Raw genomic sequence first — 21,015 nt, 5'->3', positions numbered from 1 at the left:
TGGGAGATGTAGTTGTAAAGTTAGTAGTAGATACTGAGGATGAGGAGGGGAAAGGAAGCTCAATAACTGCCGTACGATCCTTTAACCATAACTGGGCAGAGCTGCGCTGATGTCGGAGCAACCCCAGGGGCCCACTTTACTGTAATCCACGAAAGCTTAGCAGGCTGACAGAATCACTCAGCTACTGGCTCTGACCTGGCACTCAGCTCCCTGTGGGGCAGAGCCACACACACACACACACACACACACTAGAGAAGACGAAAAGAAAGAGAAGATCCCAATGCAAACCACAAACAAGTGAGTCTGTTCTGGTCTTGTAAACATGTCTCATTGTGTAATATATTGCATGCACTCTGAGAGGAAGCCATAATGCAAAGATGTGATGACAGTGAGAGAGTATGTAACCTACACTAACGTACTGTAAGAATAGAGTTGTGTGAGAGCAGAGCAGCGAGATGACAGAAGCACAGAGCATCTGCGTATATAAGAAAAGCAGACAAAGCGTCAGAGTGGAATACCCCACAGTGAATCAGACAAGGATTATATTAAATTACTAAAAACAGGGCAGTTAATTTAATACATTAAATGATGATAATAGATTATTTAATCTGTATTAACCTCATTTTACCCCTCCTCACTTTCTAGCTATACTTTGAAGATGAGGAGAAGGAGACACTCTACCAAGTCAACCCAGAGATGTCTCTTTGAAGAGTGTTGCAGCATGAAAGGTACATCCATTGAGAGCAATTCTGATTTTCTTTTACTGATTTTTCTCATTACCATGGTGATCTCTCATTTTACAGCTAAACGGTACACTACAAGATGTTTCTGAAAGCATTTTATCTGAGAAATAGGCATTACAGTAACAGAATATTGGATCGATCAGCGCTGCCTAGTTTGACCGTTTGATCAGAGGCCGATGTCTTGCTTTACAGAGCTGGGAATGAAGCACTCTGACCATAGTCTGTATATGACTATGACCCATGCGCTGACCTCATGACACACATTGAGTGACAGCCCCCGGATTTGCATAATGAGGCAGAAATGTAAAAAGAAATGTGTAAAAGAAATGAATAAAGAAAAGAACAGAAATAAATAAGTGTGGGGAAATAAATAAGGGTTGAAATGCAAAGGGAAAATCATGAGAAATACATACATATATTTAAAAATAAATATGAAATAATAAAAATGAATAAATGCAAAAATAGAAATAAAACATTAATAAATAAAAGGGAAAATTAAACAGAAAAGTAAATGAATGAGAGAATTAATACAAAGATAGATAAAGAAGCAAATTAAAACAGAAATATCAATTTATGTCACATTTTATGAATTAATTTATGGCTACATTTATTTTTAATATTGTTTTTGCTATGTTTTATGACATATTTATTTATTTATCTAGTCATTTATTTATTTATTTTTTATTTTGGCAGGCTCCGTCCTCCATAAATTCCTTGTAGGCTATTTGAATAACCTACTTGGCAATAAATCTTATTTTGATTCTGATTTTATGCTATGACATTTTTATGACATTTTTCCAAATATACTACTACTTTGACTTTTTTTTCGACATACTATACTCTGACTTTTTCTTCATCAAAAATTTCGACATACTATCATATGACTTATTTTTCAACATACTTTACTATGACTTTTTTTTCGACATACTATACTATAGCTTTTTTTTACATACTATACTACGACTTTTTATGACTTTTTGCGACATACTATACGATAACTTTGTTTTCGACATACAATAGTATGACTTTTTTTTCGACATAATATACTCTGGCTTTTTTTCGACATACTATACTACGACTTTTTTATGACTTTTTTTCGGCATACTATACGATGACTTTTTTTTCCGACATACTTTACTATGCCCTTTTTTCGACATACTATACTATTACTTTTTTCAACATACTATACTATAGCTTTTTTCGACATACTATATTATGCCTTTTTTTCGACTTACTATACTATGACTTTTTTTCATCAAAAACTTCGACATACTATGTTACTACTTTTTTTTTCATCAAAAATTTCGACATACTATCATATGACTTATTTTTCGACATACTTTACTATGACTTTTTTTCGACATACTATACTATGGCTTTTTTTTACATACTATACTACGACTTTTTATGACTTTTTGCGACATACTATACTATGACTTTTTTATTACTATTTTTCCACATACTATACTATGACCTTTTTTCAACATACTATACGATAACTTTTTTTCCGACATACAATAGTATGACTTTTTTTCGACATACTATACTATGACTTTTTTTCGACATACTATACCATGGCTTTCTTTCGACATACCATACTATAATTTTTTTGCGACATACTATACTATGACTTTTTTATTAAAATTTTTCCACATAATATACTATGACCTTTTTTCAACATACTATACGATAACTTTGTTTTCGACATACAATAGTATGACTTTTTTTCGACATACTATATTATGATTTTTTTTATGACATTTTTTTCGACATACTATACTATGATTCTTTTTCGACATACTATATTATGACTTTTTTTCGACATACTATACTATGGCTTTTTTTTCAACTATTTTTCGGCATACTATACTATGACTTTTTTATGACTACTTTTCGGCATACTATACTATGACTTTTTTTCGACAAACTTTACTATGCCTTTTTTTCGACATTCTATACTATTACTTTTTTTCAACATACTATACAATAGCTTTTCTTGACATACTATACTATGACTTTTTTTCGACATACTATACTATGCCTTTTTTTTTACTTACTATACTGTGACTTTTTTTTCGACATTCTATACTATGACTTTTTCATAAAAATTGACATACTATCATATGACTTTTTTTGACATACTATATTATGGCTTTTTTTAACATACTATACTATGACTTTTTTTCTACATATTATAATATAATTTCTTTTCAACATACTATATTATGACTTTTTTATGGCCTTCTAATGTTTACCTTTTTTGTGAAAGTTCTATATAATCAAGCGAGAATCAATTAAAACTAAGAAAAACTTTATGGTCATTTTGTATGACATTTAAGAGAATAGCAAGTTGTAATCCTATACTGTCCTATGAAGGTGAATTATGTCTCCACATCTGTGAGCAATAAGGCGATATGCACTTCAGTACACTATGCTTTTCAAATTCAGCACACAGACACACACTAACTGCTATTCTGCTATGTTTATATTTTCAATTGCAATTATCTACTTCTGATTATTATCTAATAAGTATTAATATTATTAGTATTACTGTATTAAGTACTAAAATCTCTTAAAATCATTACTAATAACTAGGTAACTATAGCAACCGTGTATACATTTTCACTTCTGGAATAAACTTTGTCAGAATTAGAACAGCAATTAAAATTATACTAATTTCTGTTAGTAGTAATTTTACTCTCACTCTAACACACACGCATACACACAGAGACACACACATACACACAAAAGCCTCAGTCATGCACATTGAGAAATTGTGACCTATATGTATAACCTTTCTATTTTCAGCCGAAGTTGTGCCCCATTGAAACAACTTGTGGTGCGAGTGGTTTCTGGGGGGACACTGGGATAGAATTGGCAGTGAGAGAAGGGGGAGCCGGTAACTCTGTGGCACCGACCCGTCTCTCTGATCCAGTCCAGACTGTTTGCGACGTCACGGTGCGGTGTCCTGCCCTCTTTCTCTAAAACACACGACCACAATCCCAAATAGCTCTAAATGCAGCTCTGTGGAGCGCTCTTATTTTGGCCCCGTTGTCGCTTTTTGAGCGTTTTACAGTAAGAGCCGGGGAATGGAACAAGTTCCACTTTGGCTTGGACTGATGAGCTTTGCCAGAGCTGTTGCCCGGACAGCTAATGTATTCTGTTTTATGAGGCTTTAGAGCATAAAACTGGCCAGTGCTGAACAATAGAATTTATGTGTTCATGCAATTGTAGATGTTTTCTGCAATGACAGAGCTCAAGGTAGAGTCATGGTTTGATGTGGGGATATGAACAAGAGTAAGGGTGCTCTCACATCAGGGACCCGAACCCAGAACAGAGTACACTTGAACCCAAAGTCTGGTTCATTTGATTGGTGTGAACGCCCTGCACCGTACTCGGGCACGGTTCGTCCATCCGTACCCAAGTCCACTTGAAAAGGTGGTCTGGAGTACGGTTCATGTGTACTCGAGAACGGTTCGCATCACGTGTGAAAACCAACCGTACCGAAACACAGAAGTGGACTGCTATTTAACGCGAGTAACGTCAGCAGTCAGCGAGTAGCTGTGAAAGGGCAGGCTTTCTTCAACACTGTTGGTCTCCTTTGAAATCTGTATATATACGCCGATCTCATCCTCTGAACTGCACGGCCATGATTGATAAAGCAGGAAGCCAGGCAAGAGGTTCCTTAAAACATAGCCTAGACAATAGTTGGCGACGGGGCTGGGCGATGTGTGTTCTTTTATTTAACTTATTTAATGGTCTGCCTCCGAAGAACGAGAGCTGCTCAGCGGGCAGAGAGACAGAGACATCGGGGGGGAAACAGAGTGTAGAGCCGGCATATTCTCACATCTAACTCAGTGAACTTATGGTTTATTTCGACCAAACCAGAAAATCGGCGATTGAAAAGACTAACAACGACGTTTCGGTGAGAGTTTTATTTTGTTTCTGTCAAGTTTGAATGAAGTGTTTTACGATGCTCCGCCACTAGAACAGCTGATCTCAACATAAACAAATACACGTGGGCGATGACGCAAGTGTACTCGGGTACGGAACAACTTTACTAATGTGAAAGCTGAGCGGCGGGGGAGTATAAATCAATCGTACCTAATATGAAAACGCCCTTAAAGACTACTAACATTTGCACCAGAATTCACCCGTCCATGAAGTCATGGTAAAAAAAGATATATATATATATAAAGGTTGGGGGGGATAGGCCAGAGTTCAATCTGGGGTTTTGTTTCACAGATGGTAAAATGTGGTGTAGATGTATTACATCAATTTGAGCAGCCTAGTATATTGCAGTTGCAGTAGAACATTAGTTCGGCCTTTTCCACTGCAAGAACAGAACAAAAATATTTATGAATCTACAAAGTTGTGGTGAGCAGATCTGGCTTCAGCAGAGGGAGGTGGCCTTATATCAACCAGCTGCTTTGTTTTAGGAAAACACAAGTTGTCACGTAATCGTCCTGAAGAACCTCTTAAGGAATTTTAATGCAGTGGAAGAAGAATAGAATAAACCACTTGATAAGCCCATTGAACCTCAGTCTAAATCCAGCCTGGTCCATTCATCATCATAATTATCACCTTCGCATGAATACAAAAACACGCATGCACGCACACCGATGCAACCGAGTATTTAACGCACAATAAATGCTTGAGTTATTTGCATATTTTAACATTTTGGAAAATAAGAAACCATCAATGTTCCTTATGGGAAAAATATTTCTGTAAACATTTGTTCATTTTCTAAGGGAAACGGGAAGAAAATATGAGAGCAATGTGGAGGAAAGCTCAGCAAGACAGGCTGCTGTTTTCTTGGATAAACTGTGAAGAGCGGATGACAAAGAGATGCCAAGGTTTACACCGGCTTAAAATATCTGCTGAGCACCTCCTTCCACCAAGTGTGAAACTACAAAGTGCCCTTGCGGTGAATGCTTAATTGTGTGTGCGAAAACCTAAATCACAACCATATCACGCTGTGACCACAGCCAAAAAAAGACGGTGTTGTTCTCTGCAGGATGGGTGTATAAATATTTACACAGTCACCCACATTATCTGTCAAACTGTAGTTGGAAGCGGAGAAAGGTTGCAGGTGGAGAAAGGTCTGCCGAGATCAGATGTCAAAGCATTTTGTTTGAACATTTGGAAGTGTCCGTACCTCTTCTTCTGAACTGAGTGTGTCATACCTGTGCACCTGTGGGTTTCAGATTTCCTCTGCCTGATGAATCAGCCTGTTGCGCACCTGGATTCCTGTTTATGCTATCGCTGGAGGAGTCCTGCTGGTCGTCACTCACTCACTCACGCTGACATCCAAGGAGCCTTGTCCAGAACGTATAAGTAGTTTCTCCCCTTCATGTACATAAGGGTGATTTCATATCCCTATAAACTTTACTGTTGACAGAAGGTTCAAATATGTAAAAACTCCTTTTACTTTTTTACACTTTCTCCCTACTTGCTAAGTTTCTATCTTTCTCTCCTGCTTTTCCTTATTGGCCTACGTGACACCAATCAGAAATGTAAACACTTGTCATGATGTAACACATTTTGTACAAGAGGGTGTACATGCAAGTGTGCAGACACACACACACGAGGGCCAATTGACAGGGTCACATATGGGATGTGCTCCTAAAGTCAGTATCGTTTTCCCAATGTAAATATTAGTCGATGTCAGGACCATTTACACTGTAATGGCAGTCTTTCAGCTCTACTTTCCTTAAAGTACTTTCTCTCTCTGCTCCTCTCCCTCAGGCCTCTCCTCTACAACCCCTCTCCCTCTCATCCAGCCCTCATGTAATCCCCCGTATCCCAGTCTTCTCTCCTGTTCTCTGCATCTCCTCATGAGCTCCAGCAGTCCCTGACGAGGCCCGGTCGTCTTCCAGACGGCCCAGTCGTCTTCCAGACAGCTCCGTTCCCCCCGCATTGAATATCCCCCCTTCTTCCTATTCTCCTGGCACAATATGATTAATCATTCCATTAACTGATCCACTGTCACTAGGTTGTTGAGGGGCGCTTATAATACAACCTCAACCATCCCCCTGAGAGACACCCAATCTTCAGGCCATCTTCCAAAGCTCTCAAGAAAACTCTCCTCGTCTTTGTTCACCGCACCGCCTAAAACAGCTGTCATCCAATGTGGGTTCTGTCTCTAAATCTGCCCATGGGTGAGGAGACTGAATGAAAAATGCTGTTAGAAGAAAAGGAAAAGTTAAATCTTGCTGAATTGAATCAGAGGGGTAATCTATATTAAAAAAACACACACATTTTCAAAACTTACTTTTTAATGCTAAATGTAGAAATGAAACGGTGGTGACACCACATTTTACAGGTCTGCAAATTCCATGGCAAGTAGCTGATGATTAGTAAGTAACCCATTTGAAATTTCTTTGAAATCACTGCCAAATTAACCCAATATGTACCTCAAAATTTAACAAATATTAATACATTTTATAATTATATTCCGCCATTTGCCAATAAGCAATAATAAATAGCTGGTAGATCAAAATTAGCAAGTAACTTCTTTGAAATTTCTTAATACATACCCCAAAATGTGTAAACTAACTTCAATTTAGTGGCCCGTTCTGCAGAAGTTAGGCAGAAACTAGTTGGAAGTTAAGATGTAAGAATTCATTTGGATGCCTGTTATGCAGAAATTGCATATAAAGTAAGCGGTTACAATTCTCCCCCTGCTGCCCTGATGTGATGTATTAGATATAAATGAGGTCATCTACTTACCAGTAAACAGCAACCTGGGAATAAAGCATTTGTATCATGCCTATCCCTGCTTTAGGAAATAGCAGAATATAATTGTTACATAATATTGGGGTAATTTTTTAGGTAAATATATGGGTAATTTCAAATAAATTTCCAATACGTTACTTGCTAATTTTCACCTACTTACCTTGACATTTGCGGACCTGTAAGATGAAGTGTTACCGTAAAACGGTTTATGTCATTAAGAAAAACTTCTCTGCTGGTTTTTACATTTAATATTTATTGAAACAAAGTAGAGCATTGAGCCAATTTGTAAAAAGTAACAAAATATCAGCTATAACACATTACGTTTAACAAACCTCAAATTCATGGAGAAGCTTATAAATATACATGTTTGGATTGGTAGAAATAGTTTTGTCTATTGAGAATCATCACAGGGATAGTGAGCAGTCAACTGGAGTGGTACTGGAAATCTGTGGGTGATGATAAAAATCTGAACATCTGTGATATATATATTTATATATTTGTGTGTTAACAGTAAAAAGCTGAACATGAGTGACAAGAACAAATTTTGTGTGTCGAAACAATAAGGTGCATTTCCCTTTACAAAAACAGTGAAGAGCCGCATTAGTGAGAGCACAATTTCTAAAAAGAAAGTGACTTAAAAACGTCCCGACTAAATATTGATCTATGATGGAGATGATGCTTTTTCTGTTTTAAGCTTAGAGGAGGATCTGGTTAAAGAAAATAAATACAGTTTACTGATTGGTTGGATAGACATACTATATACACAGAGCATGGAATATTTCACCACTGTAACCACAACATTGCCCATATATATTCAAACCATATTAAGTATTGTAGAATAATGTTAAATGGATAATCTGAATTAATATGGAAAAGAATGTAGGCTATAATATTGATATATTTGCTGATGCACTGTAGTAAAAAAAAAAAAAAAAAACAGCTGAACAGACACGCACAGACAGGTTTAAGCCTCTGTATCAAAGTGCATAATGGTGGAGGGCTTGTTGCAGCACCTGGGGAACTCTAAGGCTTCTGGGACAGCTTAATAAATGGCCCAATCCCCCAAAACAGCCCTCTTATTGTACCCATTGTACTCGTACGAACCAACAGTGTTCCTTTCTCTACGTTTGGTGAGAGGGAACGAGTAGACTTCGGTTAGGATGTAAAGGCTGGTTTGGGGCTGGGCCCATGAAAACACATCCATACACTACAGCACGCATTCTCCTCTCAACACAGTCACTCTCAAACAACAAAACCAGGACCTCTTAGTCAACTATGCCACACATATCAAAACACTACTCCTCATAGGAAACTGGAAGCACAGTCCAATTTCGCAATCAGTCTGACAAGAAAAATGGTATTTTCTAAAAAAAAAAGGGTGAGGGGCGAGATTTCCAGCCAGTTTTAGGCACTTGAATGGGTTAAAATCGGCTGGTGATGACTGGGCCAAAATAAAACATAACAATCTCAAAATAAATATTTCACGATACTCTCAGTTTCTGAAGACATACGATTTTTTTTTTTTTTGAAAAAAAAGAGTCAGTCTTTTTGCAATGGCATAATTGTTTAACTCTATAAATATAATTTATATAGTTTCTTTCTTCCATTCTCTCTGTGTTCAACTCCTTTGCTCCTCTGCTCGCACAGATGTATGCCCATCGTCTGCGAGCAAACACACACACACAGGCAACGCTCCTCTTCTCACTTGCAGACAAATTGGTCTACGATTTTGGTGCAGCGCTTGCACTTGACGTAGCAGCACCAGTGGAACTTGCAGTGGCAGCGCTCCACTATCTGGGCCTTGTACTGGTCGTAGCCGCGGCCGCAGCACATCAGCTCGCACCCATCCATGCCCTCCGAGGTCTTGTTGCAAAGGCGCCCCACTGTGCCCAGGGAGCCCGTGCTTTGGTTCTTCAGGCAGTAGTCCGGACTGGACTCGATGTACACCAGGTCGTGGCTCGTGGGAGCGTTGAACTTGCTGTGCATCTGCACCAGCTTTCCACGCGTGTTGAGCTTCATGGAAGCAGCGCTGTCGTACTTTTCCTTCAGTGCGTCGCCCACCATGCGGAAGTCGGCCAGCTGCAGCCAGCAAGTCTTGAGGCTGCAGGAGCCTGACACCCCGTGGCATTTGCAGGACACGTTGGCAAGGTCCGACACCGTCTGAGAGTGGAAATAAAACGTATTAATAACCCGATGAAGAACTTGCAAAATATTCACATGTGCAGAAAAATGTCCAAGCGACACATGCTTCATATTTCTAATTTGACCTGTCTGCATAAATATTTGCACAATGTGCTGCTCATGATCTCATAAGGCATCACTTTGCCTTTAAGGGCCGAATGATCCTGTCCATGTCTCCCAATAGTGCATCGAATATAAAAATGTTGTCCACTCATTTGTCCTTCTTGAAAGAGAACAGCCTGGCAACAGCATTACGTTTCCTTTGAGGTGGTTTCAAGATGTTTGGAAAAGGAAAAGAAACCCCAGAGCTGCCTCCAGTGACTCCATCTCCCCACAGATCAAAGCCTCAGGAGGGGAGAGCTGAGAGAGCTGTTACACAGATGATCAGCGGAGACCTATCTCATTGACCTGGACTATCTCACTTCTGACTCCTCTTGCTCTTTCTATCACTGGTTGATCTCATTCTAGGGCCTGCAGTTTATATCTCTCTGCTTGCTTGTTATCTGATGACGTTTTAAGATATTTGTGTGTGTGTGTGTGTGTGTGTGTGTGTGTGTGTGTGTGTCTGTGTGTGCATATAACCCCTGTCTTACCCTCCTTCCAGCTTCGTTATTGTGAATATTCATCATCAGCCGGGCGCTCTCATACGAGCCTTTGGGGTAGCTCTTCTCCCTCTCACGCGCGTCCACAAACTCCTTGGAGAACCTGTAGCCGTAGTTGAGGTTGTCTCCGCAGCCGCCCCACAGCCAGTCTCGCGGCAGGTCTTTGGGGCGAGCCGCACGGCTGCAACCGCAGCTGGAGAGCTCCCCCTCTCTGCAGGCACGGCTCACCGCGTTCACCACCCCTGCCGCGCTGATGGCGTAAGTGAACGCCGTTTCTCGGCTGCCTGCGGACACACACACAAGCGGGAACGTCACGTCACATTTGACACAATAAGAAACTGAAACATCATTTGGCACATTGCTTCCACGTTTGTAGGTTATGCATGTATATTTATGTTACACTCAGTGTGTCACTATCATTCTGCTTTAAGAATTTTCGACAGTGTTATGAGATGTGATGTCATATGACAGCATTGACCATACATTTAAGATTACAGAGCACTTCAGCCAAGAGCTGCAGGCTTCCTCATCACCAGCATCTTGAACGGTGGAAATCAGTTTGCTGTTATTGGGCTTCAGCCAGAGAGAAGAGAGCGCCCTCCAGTGACGGAGACGCTTCTTAACAAGCAGCTGCCATTTCACCCAAATTGAAAGTGACAACAGTTCTTTTACTTTATCTGTCATGGCTGACTGATCCTGGAGCCATTGCTCATTAACTCCCACTGTATCTAACCGCAACATTTCCTCTACAGAGACAAGAGGTAGACAAAAAATACACACAAGCATTTTTTGCCATCACTGTACACTGTACAAAGCCACAGGCTAGAAGAGGAAACCGAGATGAGGAGATAAGCGACTAAAGAAAAAAAACAGCAGACCAAACTATGAGGCTGCGTGTTGACACTGAAGACGGGGGCTGCTACAAAATCAAAATGCACAGCTCGTATACCTGCTGGGCCAAACCTTCAGAGAGTGTGCTTTAATGACAGTAACAGATGGACAGAGAATGGGAGATGAGGGAGCAGAAAGAAAAGACAACCAAAGAGATAAGTCATGAAAAAGACATTGAAGAAAAAAAAAAAGCAAGCAAAATGGAAAAGGAGACACACGCATGCACGTAATATCACAAAAGGCGGAAAAAAAGACAATGATGGAGAAGAGAAAATATGAATAAAGAAGCCTTGTGGAAAGTCTGAAAGGTATTCAGGTGGGAAACTCTGGCAGGAGCAGAAGTGATCAGAGAGAGTGGGCGATTTATTAGTCTACTTTTAATCCAGCCCGAGGCTACTGGCCTAATAGTGGACCTGTGGACAGACAAACTGTCGTCCCCCACACTGCTACCTCCCTCCTCCTGTACCCCACCCTGGAGCTAGCCAAGCCAGGCAGGGGAGAGGGGTCTGAACCCAACCACGGCAGCACCCCCTGGAGCTCAGCTATAAATCACCAGCAGTGTCCTACGCCAGCAGACAGACAGACAGTAAGACAGGCTTTAAGACAGACAGCCATAGAGGGGAGGACATGTTTACTTGGCCCAGAGTGGGCCGAGATGGGAGCAAAGTCAGGGAGGGAGAAGAGGAATGGGAGAACGGCTGCTGATGAGGTTTCTATGAAGACTGATCTGTGGAGAGGGAGTCGGCAGCGCCAGAGATACAGACGGACGGAATCACCAAGAGTAGCATAAAAAACGCAGAGACACGCATATGTGCGCATACAATGTCACGTAGGGTATGCTCACAAGTACAGCACATTGAAGCATCAGTTCACCGTGTGTCCCTGTTACTCGGGACCGTCTACAGACCTCGGTGTGATCAGTTTTCAGTGTGGAACTACTTTCTAACTAAAAATAGTCACCAAGAAAAACTGTTGACAGTGTGTCCTGTGAGTTATCCAGAGTAATGGGAACATTATTACTGGGAGGACAAATTGCTGTTTAGCGCATTAAAAGGTTATTCCTAAAGCTGTGAGCGCCATAAACGAAATTCCAGTCACCATTTATTCCATTAATTGCATTGGGGTGGGAGCAGAAATCTCAGAGATGGATATGTCATAATCTGGACAAATGCGTGTGATCTACGTAGGTGAGAAATGTGTCGAGATTTTTTAAGAATTTTGGGTGAACTGACCCTTTAAAGAGCCCCGACGTGAACAAAACGCCAGCCCCTCTGCATGTGTTACTTTACAGGAATTTGAAAGATCGAATGTTAGCGACACAAGAGCCGACTCTTTCTACTATTCAGCCGAGCCTGCTGTAACTCCGCTACGATCAAAACACCGACATTGTATAGCTTCATTATAATTCAGCTGGAGAGTTATGATCAATAAACGGTAAACCACCTTTACATTAGCCCTTGCGGTGAAGGCCCACATCCAAAGAAAACTAAAACAAACCATGTTAAATGATAGGATCCAAGAGTGGGGATTACTAAGAGAGGATTGTAAAGCTCTTGAACTTTCTATAAGAGATCTGAGCACACTGCATGGAAGTGCACGCACGCACACGCACACATACACACACACGGACAGACAGTTTAATCTCTGACAAGGTGATATATTGGTGCATACACTCACTGCACTCCCATTACTTGTAAATACAGGGCAGCTACAGTCCAGCTCTGCAGTGTGTGCATCTATGTGTGTGTGTGTGTGTGTGTGTGTGTGTGTGTTAAACTAGATTAGATTGTCTCCCATTCATCAGGGGAAAAGCAGATTCTCTGCCTCCCTCTTGCTCCATGTCGGGAGCTGGTTTAGCAGGCCAAAGCCACATGTGATTTATCCAGCAACCTCACCCACCAACTATTCCCTCCACACAGCTGCTGAGAATCAACAGCCCCATACATTTCACACACACACACACTTGCACAAACACACAAAAGAGGGTCGGTGAATCAGGGAGAGGGAAAACGACGAAAGGAAAGACACAGAATGTACAGATTCTAAATAACGCCGGTGCATGTGCTGCATGCATGTTGGTATTTATCTGCTCCTGTGTGTGTTCACGTACACATTTCTAAGAATATATGCTTTTTTCTTTTACCTATTTGCATGACCCGTCCGAAAACGGAGGAGTTGTCCACCGTGCTGCAGTTCCAGCGCCGATGTCTGAACTGGTACTGGCACTCTCTGATGCCCGTCTTGGCGCCTTCCCCGATGTACTGCATGTGGTCCTGGTAGAGCTGGCACAGCTTCTTCTGGCCCTGCGACAGGCCCACCAGCTGGCTGCACAGAGGCTGGGCACCGATGATGTATGCCTCCGGGATCAGTAAAGGGTTCATGGCCAGAGACCTGGATGAGGGTGAGGAGGGGGGGGAGAGAGAGAGAGAGGCACATGATGTTTTCACTCGTTTGCCTTTATGACACAAATGTAACACAAGTTTTCCGGCCAAATTCACAACAGCTCATTTCACTTGATTAGTTTCTCCCTCTCATGTGTGAAGCCATGTTAAAATCGGTGAAATGAGGTGCAGCTATTTAATGAATGGAGTCAAACCTGTTACACTCTCAGCTCTAATGACACTGGACTTAAAGTTATGTGCTAATCGGGAGCCAAGAACATACAGTAAATGGAAGCATAGGCAAGCGAGGAAAAGAAGAGTCAGGGAGGGGAAAAAGGGCAACGATGAAGAAACTTTAAAGTAAAAGTAGAGTAAAATAAAGAGTGCATGAAGTAAAAGGGGTAAAAGAAACATAATGTTTTTCTATTCAGTGTCTTAAAGCAGAGGTTGCCAACCTTTTTTTTTTTACTGTGGTAAAACTTGTGACCCCCTTATCATAATAAATTGCATAATAAATCTATGAGTTCAACCGAAAAAGGATGTCCCCCCCCTCTGTGTTTGTTTCATTTTATGGAGGTCTTAGGAGGCAAAACTGTCCAGCATTTTGCCAAAAAATATAGATGTGGATAACTCGCTATGAACTTTGTACACCTTTTTACAGTGCCACATCGGAAAAATGTGAGAAAGAAAAAGAAATGTGCGAAAGAAAAAGAAAATGGACTGGAAGAAAGAAAGAGCAAGAGAGATGGACAAACACAGTTGAAACAGAGAGAGAGGAAGACTAGTATGAGCATCTGGTTCCAGGCCACAGGACAATTAGAGCAGCCCATCCCTGAGCCCTAAGAGAAAGACAATTAGCCCCGAGTGTAACCTGATCGACTGGGGGAAGTCAGCAGCCAGCGAGGGAACACAACATATACACATGTGCACACATAAGCACACAGAAGAAAAAAAAAAAAAAAAAAAATCAACACAGACACAGTCAGTAGGCCCGCTGCTCCGACACTCTAAATCATTCACACCTGTGTGTCCTCTCAAAGAGGAAACTGAAAGACACACACACAGTTTGTACTCCGAACTTTCCAACAGGTCTGTGGTGATGTGCGAGTCCCCAACTGGTCTCATTATTTGAACTTTACTGTAGTCGCCTACTGAGCTGAGGCCATTAAAATATGTTTTTCTGCATGAATCCTCTACAAATTAATTGTTTGAAATATTTTTATTTTCATAAAATTAGGACATCACCGCATGATGTCACCACTGGCTTTGATCTGCTCATTAGACGTAAGGGAAAAAAGCTGAAAGCGTTACTGTAAATGCTCCGTGTTCTTCTACAAGCACTTAAGTTGGGATACACAATTACACACAAGTGCACAATTAGACAAAAAACGCCACAGGATGTAAAGAGTTGCGTTTTGCTTTAAGTAGTGCTTCTATGGCGACTGGTAAACAGTATTTTTACCCTATCAGAAGTACTCTGTGTGTGTATAAGTGTTTAAGCATGCTCAATAGGCTTTTTTAATGGCAGCAGGATGTGTGTCTACACACGCACACACAAATGTACACGCAGTCGCACACGGTGTTCGTGTTTGCACATATTTGGACGCCGACTCATAAACCACAGCATTCTATGTTTTCTATAATATTCATAATTTTGGTTTTGGCAATATGCGAAGAAAGAAAATAAGGGAGAAAAAAGGTCCTTCCTGAAAAGCTAATGTGCTACAGTCAGCATGTTGTGTTACTTCATATGTGGTGCAACTGAAGCTGTGGAGGCTTACTTTGCAAACACACACACACAGGCCTGAAATTGACTCTGAAACTAAGTAAAAGACAAATATAAACACCAACAAAATGTGTTTTTTTAATCAATATTACTCTAAATCTGCCTTTTTTTTTTCTTCATGTCTTTTTTAAACTCTTTTTTAAAAACATCTTTCAAAATCCCGTTTGAAAGCTGACAATCTCCACTGGCCCTGACACAAGTAAACACACCGTGCACAAATTTAAGACACACAAAAATACCGTATATATGGAGAGAAAATGAATGCATACCACCAAGAGTTGGCCTCCACCACCACCTGCATGAGGAGTGTGAGGAGTGTGACGGCAAAGACACAGTTTCTGGAGTCCAACACGCTGCCAAAGGGCCAGCAAACCGGCCGACACACACAGCCCAGCCCCAGGTTCATACTGCCGATTGATCTGAGGGAGGACAGAGAAAAAGGATGCCCGTCAGTCTGGATGTTTGTCTCACACACACACAGTGCATAACACAGAAAGAGAGATATCTGTGATGTCAAATGTATGAAGGGAATGCAGGAGAAATGCATATCTAAACGCTCTCTTTTACATGCAAACAGCACCGTGGTTGTGTGTGTGTGTGTGTGTGTGTGATGAGAGCCCTGAGGCCATCAGTTCTTGCACAGCAGAGCAGTCATTTGGCAGCAGGTCTGAGTGTGAATCACATAGGGCTGATAGACGTGCAGCCGGAGAAGACACAATGACCATGAAACCCCAGCTAGAAACATTCCTGACAGTTCACTTTACTCCGAGAAAGAGACACACAAAGGCAGAGACAGACAGACAGACAGACAGAGGCCTTGTCAGATACACTATGTGTGCGTGTGCCTTATTTTAAATGCATTTTAGCCTACATATTTTCTGTTTATTAAAATTACTCAATTTTAACCAAGCAATTATGCCTTCATTTTAATGGTTCACTAAAAAAAAATAACATCTAACACATTGGGCTTAGAATAAAACACATCATTTTATTTTTATTCCATACTGGTTCATTTTCATCTATGGCAGGCCCTGACTGTAAATACAAGGTTTAATTATCAGATATGTAAATAAGATACATTCCTTGGGAAATAATAATAATAATAATAATAATAAAATTGTTAAACAAAATAAAAAAAAAATATTTAACAGGAATATTTTGGCCTATATAAAACTTAAAAACTTAAAAATAAGATATTTTGAGGTTGTTTTTTTATGGTTTCCTTCTCAGGAATTGTGATGCTGCAAAATGGCTATTAAATATGAAATTTGAAAATAACGGTGTATAATTGTATTGAAATTAATTTTCATATTCATTAATCGACTGTGGATTAATGGACTGAGAGGAGCCACGTCAGCGGAGGACGCCTGGGCCTGCTTGTATACTGAGCAGCCTAACGAAAAGTACAGGGAATTAAAAAAAAGGGGAAAATGTCAATTATCTGAAGCAACTGCGTGACTTTGGTGATATATTTTGGCTGCTATATGTAGGCATTAAATGAGTTAAAATAATTAGCCCTACAACATTTGCGAGTTACACCAATGTGCCAGCCTTCCAGTGTGTGTGTGTGTGTGTGTGTGTGTGTGTGTGTGTGAATTTTGGGACAGAGAGCAGCTCTAATTTGTCACGCTGCGTTATTTTCCAGGGTCGAGTCGTGGAGACCTGGGCCTGCCTAATACTCATTAAACACCAGGCCAAATTCACCATCACACACACACACACGCACACACACACACACACACACAGACACAGACAGAGAGGAGCATGTGCTTTCAGTTTGTGCGCTGCTTCAGTAATAGTTGATGGGGTTATGTTATGTTCTTCCACATAAATTAGAGCAATAATCCACAGTGGGCGGCGGTTTTACACTGATTATGAACCACCTAATTGGAGTTTGTTATGCGCAACACAAGCAGATTAAAAAAATATATATTTTAATTTCCAGATAATTAAGTTCTACAAATTACATTTTTTTTTTGCAGCCAAGCAGGAGGAGACTTTATCTTTCAGGAGTAACTCAACAATGGAGTGACTCAGCGGTTTCATTGTGCTTATCCTTATTTAAATGCCACAGGTGCGTGTAATTAGCTGACATGTCACAACAGAGTTTCAGCCAATCAGAGTAGAGAACTAATTAATCAATTAAACAGAAAAAGGTTTTTATTTTTTGAAATAATATTTCGCAAGCTAATACTGCATAATTCCTTTCAGTGCACAAACTATTCAACCCTATGCATAACTTAATATTTATTGATTTAAAAAATAAAATTTAAACGTAAATATACTCCTATATATTTGGCTGTTTTGGCATCACTGCACGCTGCGTAAATCGTGCGCTCCGTGACCCCTAGAAACGATTTGACCCGAGTGAAATATTCGCTGGGACTCCACTTGGATGACTGACGACTACCTCGCATGATTTTTGTCGGTAAAAGTGGCATCAAATTGGGCCGGAAGAGAGCAATTAGAAAACCCTCATCTGGATGATAAAACATCAGGCTGCTGCTGTTGCAATGGATCATTTAAGAGGGTTATTTTAAGGGCCATAAATCGATGTACATTAAACCTGAGAGTTAAAGAAAGAAAAGTGGTTTTTACATTAGAACTTTTTTTTTTCTGGAATTATTTCACTTTTGGTTGTTGTGTCTTTTTTTCTCAGTTTTCTCTGGCTGGAACTTTTGACCAAACTATCTAAAAGTATTATTACAATTAAATACAATAACATTTGAATAATCTTAGTAACGAATATTGTGAAAATGTGAAGGAAAAAAGCATTAGGGTGCCATGAAGTTATTATAACTTTTAGTGAATTATGGGCTATTTTTCATGCATCTTGAACTGTGAATCTTTTGGGCCTATATTATATTTACAGTATGGCCTGCATGTTTTAAGCCTTTTGGATAATATGCATAGTGACAATTAATGAGGTATTGGGGGGGAGTATGGATATATGTGGGGAAAATGTAACTCATGGAACAATTTAATAAAAAAAAATGTTTCCCAAACTGCATGGCACCATAATTTTACTGACTAATTGGTGAACTATAATCTGCATTTAATAGCGCAACAAAATGATGAGTCTCTTTTCCTGCCTGTCCTGTTGTTTTAAAAAACCAGGAGAGGGAGCCAGGTACAAGGATTTGATGAAGAGGAGAAGCAGCACAAAGAACATTGCCTAACTTTAAATAGGGGACCGTTAACAATGGAAACAGAAAGCAGGCTATTCTTTTGTCTCATTTATATATGCATTTTAAAAACCAATAATTTATGGATACTTTTCTCTGAATGCATTACTTTGTCCAGCAGGGCACTGATATATATAAAGGGGCCAAAGTCAATGCAGTGAAGGGATAGCATGTTTCACACATCACATCTGTCAAGATCTTTTGTCCACATCCAAGAATCAGTATTATTAGTCCAACAAAAAAAAAAAGGTCCCACTGAAACATTTTCCACTCTGAAAGATAAAGTGCGACTGCATGGAGGAAAAGTGAGTGAACTACTCACCAGAGAGCACAGACCCGTTAGAAGTTGTAATCCACTTTCTGCAGACGATATCGACCCAATAATCCCCACAGCAGGCAGGCCAGGTGGAGTTATAAGAGCTCCTTTCACAGCTGCAGTGAAGACTTTGTTTTGTTTTATCCGGATTTCTTGGAAAGTGCTAAAGAGTTCTTCAGGTTTGGTGTTTTTTTTTTGGTGAACACCAAACAATCAGTCAGTCAGTCAATGCGCTCCGTGCGCCAAAACAGTTTATAGGGCTGGTAGGAAGCAAGAAATGTCCAAAGACAGTGTAAAGGAAATGATCAGTTCCTTTTGACGAATCAGTGCGTGACTTTGCGGCTATAATATTAACAAATAAAACCATCTAAGGCTGGAAACGTCGGATGATCTTCTAATTGAAAGCGGGCCTACTTTTATACTCCCTATCCAAGTAAAAAAAAAAAAATGTCCCAGATCATAAAACTAAGTCAAACTTCTTGTCATGAACATTAAAATCCACAAACACGCTCTCAGGTCATAGCGCGTTTTTTTTGTTTTTTTTACCTGCGGAATGATCCACACGGTGCTCCTCCTCGCCACAAACGACTTGTCAATTTACCTTCCATTATGTGGCACAACAAAAAAAAAAAACCACCACTTTGACAATCCCTCTCAGCTCGACTTTAAAAAAAAAAGTCTTCACATGCAAAAAAAGTAAGTCATCCGCCTCGTATATAAAAAAAACAAAAAAAAAGGAAGAAAAAAAAAAAAACAGATGCCACACAATTAATCTGCTCCAGACAGTATATGCTCCAAAAAAAAAAAAACTTTCCGCGCGGACTATCTCCAAACAGTGCGGCTTGGCTGAGCGCGCACGGTGCCAAAAGGAGGGAGGAAAAGAGAAGAGCACAGCGTGTGAACGAACAACAGCGGCTTTTTGCTGAGAAGCTCCGAGTCTGTCGTCCTTCCCACACCGTAATGTGTGTGTCTGTGTGTCTTGGAAGTGCAGAAAAGTATCCCTCCCTCTCTCTGCTTCTCTCTCTCTCTCTCTCTCTCACCTGCTTCAGTCGCCTCCTCTCACAAACTAGCACACTGCAGCATGGATGCGCGGCGCAAAACCCTTCAGATGGCGCATGCGCATCACATTTCTCCCCACAAATCCCTCTTTTTTCTTCTTCTTCCAGTCACCAACTTGCAAGAAGCAAAGGAATTTGAGTGTAGGTGAAATTGTGGAGAGAGAGGGCGGAACAGGCTGTAACAAAACAAGCGTCTCTATTACCTAAAATAAACTTATAAAGCACCCGAGGCTATTACCCTATCCATACCAGAGAGGCAGAGTTAGGATTTTCACTGGCAAGCAAGATCGAGTTACCACTCAGTAAAAAATCAAGACAAGCAGGTCCATATCGTTGTGCTTATACAGGCTGCTCTCATCACCTGCAGGGCCTGCTGTGAGCATTACGGATCATTACGGTAATTATTATTTTTATGGTACATTATCTCAATCTGCAGGAATCCCCTCGGCTTACAGTTCGATATGTTTCAAATGACCCCTATACGATGAGAGGTCAGAGGTCAAAGTGTTTAATAGTTTCACATAGAGTGTCACTGTAGATTTCTCAAGTCGGTGCACACTGAAAGGCATTCAAGGGTGAAAGCCGTGTTGTTTTCCCAATCGCGCTGGACAGAATTTCACCTGGATTGAGGAAATAGAGATAGAATAACAGTCAATGAAACAATGGTTCAAATTAATGGAAGGGGTCACCTGGATATCTGGCTGCGTGCCCAAATAAGGAGTTGCCTCAGGTGATAAGAGGGAGGAGAAATAAAATACATTTAGACATTTTTATGACACTGATCTTGTTAGTCAAGTGCAGGCAATCTTAAAGGTTTGCTACAGACCTAATTTGAAATTAGTATGAGTCCCTTAACCCTTATGTAAATGAAGGGAGCATATAAATGTAAAATATGCGTATAAAAACAAAACAGAATTGTACATGAAAAACGTACTTCTAAGCGGCTCAAGTGCATCTGTAATGAAAAAAAAGATCAGTAACAAGAATAAAGCTGATTCCATCCCCCCAAAAAATGTTTTAAGATAACTCGTAATGTGTCATTTTGTCACATTTTTCCACAAAGTGTGCATCTCCTTTAGGAATGTGACCGTGAATACCTGTGGCAAGAATTGATTGTGAAGTGCCTGCAAATCG

At 40.3% G+C, this 21,015-nt stretch overlaps 2 protein-coding genes across 3 annotated transcripts in view; both read right to left on the bottom strand.

Moving 5' to 3' along the window:
* Window positions 1–7,714: 7,714 nt before the first annotated feature.
* On the bottom strand, window positions 7,715–19,872 carry wnt5a (wingless-type MMTV integration site family, member 5a). Of its 2 annotated transcripts, XM_037771809.1 has the most exons (6): window positions 19,370–19,872; window positions 18,830–19,083; window positions 15,592–15,741; window positions 13,299–13,546; window positions 10,256–10,548; window positions 7,715–9,641 (listed from the first exon to the last, which is right to left on the bottom strand). In XM_037771809.1, the coding sequence occupies exons 3-6, from the start codon at window positions 15,726–15,728 to the stop codon at window positions 9,183–9,185; spliced, it is 1,137 nt and encodes a 378-aa protein (XP_037627737.1). In that variant the 5' UTR covers window positions 15,729–15,741; window positions 18,830–19,083; window positions 19,370–19,872; the 3' UTR covers window positions 7,715–9,182. The 2 variants fall into 2 exon arrangements, with proteins under 2 accessions (XP_037627737.1, XP_037627736.1); XM_037771808.1 differs by having other exon boundaries at window positions 18,830–19,872.
* Window positions 13,104–21,015, bottom strand: part of LOC119489419 (ERC protein 2-like) — a 184,098-nt gene continuing 176,186 nt past the window's right edge. Inside the window, exon 20 of the transcript XR_005207175.1 lies at window positions 13,104–13,117. The gene's annotated coding sequence lies outside the window, so the exon portion shown is untranslated. The remainder of the gene's footprint in view (window positions 13,118–21,015) is intronic.

This window comes from Sebastes umbrosus, chromosome 6 (genome assembly GCF_015220745.1).
Source record: "Sebastes umbrosus isolate fSebUmb1 chromosome 6, fSebUmb1.pri, whole genome shotgun sequence".
Lineage (NCBI taxonomy): Eukaryota > Metazoa > Chordata > Actinopteri > Perciformes > Sebastidae > Sebastes > Sebastes umbrosus.
This window is presented reverse-complemented; position numbering and strand designations above follow the sequence as displayed.

Excerpts from the sequence above, each read along its gene's own strand:
- wnt5a (XM_037771808.1), bottom strand. The coding sequence starts at position 15,728 with ATGAACCTGGGGCTGGGCTGTGTGTGTCGGCCGGTTTGCTGGCCCTTT. Across the intron at positions 13,547-15,591 it reads GTGGAGGCCAACTCTTGGTG|GTCTCTGGCCATGAACCCTT; the intron begins GTATGCATTCAT and ends ACCCTCATCCAG. Across the intron at positions 10,549-13,298 it reads CGGACGGGTCATGCAAATAG|GCAGCCGAGAAACGGCGTTC; the intron begins GTAAAAGAAAAA and ends GTGTGTCCGCAG.